The following is a 7,366-nucleotide window of genomic DNA, read 5'->3' as shown; positions in this document are numbered from 1 at the left end:
AGGAAACCCACCAACATCACAGAGTTGATGTGGTTTTGTACTGAGGAATGAGCTAAAATTCCTACAAGCCGTTGTGCAGGACTGATCAGCAGTTACAAGAAACGTTTAGCTGCAGTTATTGCTGCAAAAGGGGGTCACACCAGATACTGAATGCAAAGATTCACATACTTTTGCCACTCACAAATATTTAACACCAGATCATTTAACTCAATAAATAAATGGCAAAGTATATATTTTCATCTCATTTGTTCGATTGGGTTCTCTGTCAACTTTCAGGATTTGCATGAGAATCTGATGATTTTTTGGGTCATATTTATGCAGAAATATTGAAAATTCTAAAGGGATCACAAACTTTCAAGCAGCACTTATTTATATATATTAAAAAAATTATATATATTTTCACAAAACATTCACACAAGTTTTCAAAACTTATAATAAAATCAATAAATTACATTTGAAAATATATTAAAATAGAAAAGTTATTTTAAATTGTCATATTTCACAGTATTATTGTTTTTACTTTTTTTTTTATCAAACAAATACGGCTTTGGTGAGCATAAAACATATCTTACCCAAACTAAAGTGTATATACTGTTTTTTAAATATATATATATTGTATTAATATTATAACATTAATAAGAAAAAAAACAAACAGTCTAATGGCAACCTAATCAGATTAACACCAATATTTAAAAAAAAAAAATTATATTGACCATATGGTCACCAACATATTATAAATGTTTCCAGAATTTTTGGCAACCCTAATTTTACCATTCACCATCAAATACTGTGCAATAACACAATGGTTATTAAGAAATGTGTTATGTTTTGTTAGCTCTGCAGAAGGGTTTGACAAAGGCACTCAAGAAGCTGGACGACTACCTGACCAGTCCCTTGCCTGATGAGGTAGATGCCGACAGCATGGAGGAGGAGAAGGCCTCCAACCGCAAGTTCCTGGACGGGAATGAGCTGACTCTGGCAGACTGCAACCTGCTGCCAAAGCTCCACATAGTGAAGGTGAGTTGAAGCGCTAAGGGGGACTCTCGCACCGACATCAGCGGAGATTCCTGCACGCTGCGTATCAGCCCGCGACGCTCGAGGAACGGGCGTGAGGTACTGGGTGCGGCAGACGAGGCCTCTGACGACCCCTGGATTGCCGCTTCGGGAGAACTTTGAGCAGGCTCCGCAGCTAACTCCACCCTGACGACTGAGCCGCTCAACTGCAGAGCCAGGTTGATGTAGTCCTTGGGAAATGGCGACCTCTGGTGGTGAGAGGGAGAAACACCAGACGCCAGACCCTGACAGGACTTGTCACTAGAGCTGGCCTGCAGTGTTTTGGGGGTAACCAAGGAGGCCTATAATACCTGGTCAGAGCTATCCGTTAGCATTCCCATTAATCTCAATGACAATTTTGGCGGACATTTGCACTCACGGAGGACAGTCAATGGAGAAGATGCAGTTTGCTGCCAGACATTTAGGGGGAAACTGTTAACCAGCAAAACCTCAACCCATAATAATGCAAGTTATGTGATCTTTTAAGAAAAGCAATTTTAACTTTAAAGTAACTCTTTATAGATTTTTTTGTAAATTTTGAGTCCCCTAGAGTTAAGTGAGTGGAACTGACTGCCATAATTACAGTGGATAGCTGTACACATGAATTTTTTGCTGCCGTAAAGCAATCCGTGGAATTTCGTGGAGTTTGGGGTTTGTAAGATTTTTTAAATGTTTTCAAAAGAAGTCTTTTATGCTCACAAAAGCTGCATTTATTTAAAACAGTAAAAACAGTAATATTGTGAAATATTATTACAATTTAATTAACTGTTTTCTATATGAATATATGTTAAAATGTAATTTATTCCTGTGATGCAAAGCTGAATTTTCAGCATCATTACTCCAGTCTTTAGCATCACATGATCCTTCAGAAATCATTCTAATATGCTGATTTGCTGCTCAGTAATCATTTTTATTATTATAAATATTGAAAACAGTTGCTGCTTAATATTTTTGTGGAAACTGTGATACCCTTTTCTTTCCAGGATGTTTTGATGAACTGAAAGTTCAGAAGAACGGCATTTATTTGAAATAGAAATCTTTTGTAACATAAATGTCTTTACTGTCACTTTTGATTATTTATTGCATCTTTAATGAATAAAAGCAATAATTTCTTTAAAAAGATATCTTACTGACACTAAACATTTGAACGGTAGCGTAAATATTTTAAAAGTTTAAAGAGCAGTGGTCTAGTAGTAAGCAAACATGAGCAGACATGTTAAGTTGTAATGCAATGCAAATTTGAGCCCCCTCAGTATAAATACAACAGTGCATAAACAGAAGTTAAACTACAAGGGTTACATTTGTTTTTAATTGTTTTAGTTATTTTCATTCATCTATTTTCCATCCACTTTTTTGCAGGTCGTTGCCAAGAAATATCGGAACTATGACATTCCCAACGATTTGACAGGCGTGTGGCGTTACCTGAACAATGCGCATGAGCAAGAAGAGTTCACCAACACCTGTGCCGCCGACAACGAGATCGAATTAGCATATAAGGATGTGGCTAAGAGGCTAACTAAGTAAACAGACAAACAAATTTGACACAAATAGACTTGGGGTAGATCTTTTCTTGGGGAAGAGATGATGTTTTCCATGTAATTCCATGTAAAGCTGTTGATCCCAAACTACAAGGTAGTAGATTTATTCATCCAGGGTACTGATAATCAATCATACGTTCAGTTAAGGACTGGTGCTCTGATATAATTATGAAACACCACATTTGCCTGTCTGCGAGTGCCATTACTCAAATGTGAATCCAAAACATCAGCCAATCAATCCTCACCAGCTCTCACTCATCTGTTGCTCATATAAACATTTCTAGGGCTGCAACAACTAATCGATAAAATCGATTATTATCTATAATGAAAATAATCGACAACGATTCTCATTTTTTGTCCAAAAAAAAGAGAGAAGAAGATCCGATTAATCGATTAATCGAAAAAATAATCGGCCAACTAATCGATTATCAAAATAATCGTTAGTTGCAGCCCTAGTCCCAAGCGACTTTACTATTGTATCTCTATTTAAAGAGACTTCACATGACTGTTTTCTGTTGTTCTTCCTGTTTTATAATATTTATCATATTATGCACTGATTCTTGAGACATGGAACAAAATGTCACACAACTTTAATTGCATCAGAGTGAATTAAAGATTTGTGTCACTAAAATATTTACTAGAACACATTTTCAATTTTATGTGATTCAAACGAAATGGTACTGTACATGCAGTATGACATTATCATTCACAACCTCTGAAACCACCTTCCCTCAGCCTGAAACTTAATTCTTCATAAATATTTAAATATATATTAAACTTAAGAAAAATCTGAAAAATAAATATGTAATTCAAATAATATTTTGAAGCATGTGTTACAAACATTTCAAATACGTTCAAAATTTGAGGTTGGTCAAATGTTTTTAAGTTTTTGAAATAAGTCTCATGCTGACCAAAGTGTTTAATACAGTAAAAACAGTAATATTGTGATTATTATTATTATTTAGTTTTTTTACAATATATTAAAAAAGAAAAAAAAAATTTAAAACCCCAAACTTTCAAAAGGTAGTGTAAACTTTTAACTTTTTTTGTTTAACCTATTTTGTCCCAGTACTCAAGAATTTGTGCATTACATAACCTCTCTGATTGTTTTCTATCAGTCATACATGACAGCTGAAAAAAAGCTTGTTCAGGTATTTCAAGTCTGTAAGAATTATTCACACTCACATCTCCTATGGTTTTACAATGTCTGTCAATATTGCTTTCCATTATGTTTTAATTATTATTTAGCTCTATGAATAAAATAATATTTTCACAGTTTGACTTGCATTATTTATTTTTCCCTGCGCACACATTTTTGCTAATTGATACAGTTATATGGAGCCGTTTGTAAGGAAATGGATATTTATTGTAATTGAATGATGAGTGCTAATTGTGCAGTTACATTTCTGGATTATTCTGAGTGCATTTGGACACTTAAGCCACTCAGAAAATGTATACAGATTTAAACATGAGCTTTCAGGCCATGGATCAAAGCTCTCCCTTTGCTTCCACTCTCTCATTATGGCAAAAAGCCATCCAAGCCTGTCTCTATTTTTCCTTAAAAAAGCCTCAAAAGTCTCCGAAGACCTGTGCCCGTCAGATTTACAATAGCGAATGGGACTATTTACCAGAAGTAGGAGCCATCCAGAAATAACAGAGTAGAAAAATAAATGGAGCCTGCTATATTTTTCCACACAAGAAAATATGCTATAGGTCTTGTGCCTCGCTGGTTCATAATTAGTTCTTAAACATTCTCTGCTTTGGATCTCTGCGTCCACATTCAGCGTTTCTGATAATATACAATGCGGCATTAATGTCAAACATGTCTCACTCTGGTCCAGGGTTGAACTCTAATCTGTTTGTACAGACTCAAGTGATTCACAAGTCCTCACGGAGGAGACCCTACGGAGACAGTAGCTCACTGTCTCTAGTCAATGCTCAAATTTGCAAATCAATTTTTTTTGAAGGAATAATTAATCTAAAAATAAAAATGTTGTCATTCAAACTTAGTATTATTTTTTCTACAATGAAACACAAAAGGAAATCTTAGGAGGAATGTCTCGGCAGCTCTTTTCAACACAATAAAAGTGCAGTCACAGTTAGCGCTGATCTGAGAAATTTTGTGGAGGAAATTCAGCCATTTTCATCTGTTTGTGTTCAGGAATTTTACATAAGAGTAACAAAGTTCTCTATGCAGATTTCACTCATGTTCCAGTTGGTTATGTGAATTCGCCACACTGATCAACAAAAAAAGCGCTTGGCGTGAAAGTGACTTTTGTGTGATCTGTGCTTCATACATTGCTTTATTGACAACGGACCCTTTTGCCCGCCAAATTTCGCTGAAATATCACTGATGTATGGAAGCTTGTTTTCACCATGAAATAAAAAGGGAGACTTTTTCACTAACTATTCAGACTTTTTCTCACAATTGTGAATTTATATCTTGCAATTGCAAGTCATAAACTCGTAATTGCGAGTTTACATTTGACAATTCTGACTTTTTTCCTCAGATTTTCGAGTTTATATCTTGCAATTGCAAGTCGATCGTAATTGCGAGTTTACATTTGACAATTCTGACTTTTTTCCTCAGATTTTCGAGTTTATATCTTGCAATTGCAAGTCGATCGTAATTGCGAGTTTACATTTGACAATTCTGACTTTTTTCCTCAGATTTGCGAGTTTATGTTGCAATTCGGATGGAATTGTGAGGGGAGAAAAAGAGTCAGAATTGTGAGATAATAAGTTGCAATTACTTTTATTTATTAATTTTTTTTGTTATTGTCTGGTGGAAACAAGCTTTCATTTAGACACCAATTGTAAAATGTCGCACTCAAAAAAAGACAAAAAGCAGTAAGTATCAAAAGTGGTTCACATGCCATAATATTTCAAGTTTAGTTTTCTGAATTCTTATGATAGTTTTGGGTGAAGAATAGACCACATTTACGTCGTCGTGATTCGTTATTCACGTTTCCCGCGAATATCATTCGTGTTTTGTTTTCAGTTTACAGAATGGCGCTTTATTTTCAAACGCATTTCCGCAGGAAGGTATGCTACGTTTCATAAGCAAGCGTAAACCTTTAGGACTAGTCCTTTTACAAAACCGACAGCGATTTATACATACCTTTATGTGCCACAGTCACTTTAGGCAACGGCTCTGACTGTAGAGAAGGTGTACGTCATAATCACGTGATCCCGAGTGGCGCATCCTCGAGATTTGAGAGCACTGAGGTAATTTATTTTGAAAGTTAGCTAAGAATTAAAACCAATTTAAGCCCAATGTAAAATATATATAGTTACACATTTGTATTTTAGCTAAATGTCAAAGTACCACTGAAATTAATTTTTATTAAATTCGCAAATAGACTATATTTAACACAAAACTTTTATTTTATATACACATTTCTGCTTTCAACGCTTCTATTTTTTTTTTAAAGTATGAATTTTACTTAAAAGTATGAATTTTACTAACAGCATTTGGCCCCTTCTTTTGCTATTACAGCTGACACTTATTTAAAAAAATGTAATTTTAATTTAAAAACTAATGCTGGACTATTTTTGCGATTAATGATCATGACCTTCATTTTGTTTTAAACCTTTTCTCAAGGCATGCAGTTGCAGAACATATCCAGCAGATGGAGGTATTACAGCTACATGACATTCTAATCCCATTTTGAACAACGTGTCTGTGGCACAGCCAGACACATATCTTAAATTGTACACAACTGTGTCCAAACAAAGGTTGGACTGTGAACCAGATGAACAAAGTATTAAATTACCACAATCAGTGACAGTTGAGAATGAATCAATGTTTGAATGAGTGTCTGTTAGTGTCTGAGTGACTTGACCATATAAACAACAGTCAGTCAGTTCTAAAGCTCGCAACAGTAAAAAAAAAAAACCTTGGATATCTTCAGATTTATTGAGTATACAAAACCATATATTATTGCTGAACTTCTAAGACTCTTGCGAGTCACCCTATTTAGCCTCATTTTGGTTGTATGTTTGCAGTTCCTCTCCGGATTTCAGTAATGTTTAGTTTTTAGGATCACATGAAAGTTTACTGTTGATTTGTGGTCTAGTAGAATGAACTGGTCTCCAGAATTCTGACACAAATGCATTATATCATTTTTATTAGAGCAAAGTGGAAGAAACATAAATCCGGGTTTTCCCTCACAATCGTAATGAAGTTGCCATGTGACTGACATGCAGAGGGATTTGATGGAGATTGTTGATCTGACAGGCACACGCCTGTGGCTACGGTAGAAGGCTGAAGACCTAACCAGAGGGATTTCTGGCTCTGCAGAGCTCCAGTCTGACAGACGAACTGGACATCAAAGCGGAGCAGTAGGGTTTAGTATGAACCCTGTCATACGGATCCGCTCCAGATCCACAAACACAGAGAAATCAGATACTTTTGGGGTTATTCTACAAACTGGGTGTCATTTGTATTCCTTATATACATATATATAAAAACAACAAGTCACTGAATAGCTAATGCCAACTTCTACCATGTCATTTTGTTTTTGTAAAAGCAAAAACAAAAGATTATATATTACATTTTCATTTGTTTTTCATTTGTATTATTTGTTATAGTAAAAGTATATTTAAAAACAATCATTGAATACCTACTTTTTGTTTTGCTAATAATTTTTTTGTAAGAGCAAACAAAAACCAAAAAAGATGTGTGTATATATATATATGACTTGGCTACACACACACATGCACACACATGCACACACACACACATGCACACACACACACACACACACACACAC

General features: G+C 35.1%; 1 protein-coding gene and 1 long non-coding RNA gene across 2 annotated transcripts in view; one reads left to right on the top strand and one right to left on the bottom strand.

Annotated features, from left to right (window-relative positions):
- LOC107743284 (chloride intracellular channel protein 5-like) overlaps positions 1-2,929 on the top strand; it is an 11,045-nt gene extending 8,116 nt beyond the window's left edge. Inside the window, exons 5-6 of the mRNA XM_016556446.1 lie at positions 836-1,017; positions 2,413-2,929. Coding sequence (XP_016411932.1) covers positions 836-1,017; positions 2,413-2,577 — 347 coding nt within the window. The 3' untranslated portion in view covers positions 2,578-2,929. The remainder of the gene's footprint in view (positions 1-835; positions 1,018-2,412) is intronic.
- A 650-nt stretch (positions 2,930-3,579) lies between these two features.
- LOC107743286 (uncharacterized) overlaps positions 3,580-7,366 on the bottom strand; it is a 9,345-nt gene continuing 5,558 nt past the window's right edge. The window contains exon 3 of the long non-coding RNA XR_001640391.1: positions 3,580-3,839. This is a non-coding gene — a long non-coding RNA (uncharacterized LOC107743286). The remainder of the gene's footprint in view (positions 3,840-7,366) is intronic.

This window comes from Sinocyclocheilus rhinocerous, unplaced genomic scaffold (genome assembly GCF_001515625.1).
Source record: "Sinocyclocheilus rhinocerous isolate Xijiao unplaced genomic scaffold, SAMN03320098_v1.1 scaffold827, whole genome shotgun sequence".
NCBI lineage: Eukaryota > Metazoa > Chordata > Actinopteri > Cypriniformes > Cyprinidae > Sinocyclocheilus > Sinocyclocheilus rhinocerous.
The sequence above is the reverse complement of the archived record's forward strand: the minus strand, read 5'-3'. Positions and strand labels throughout refer to the sequence as shown.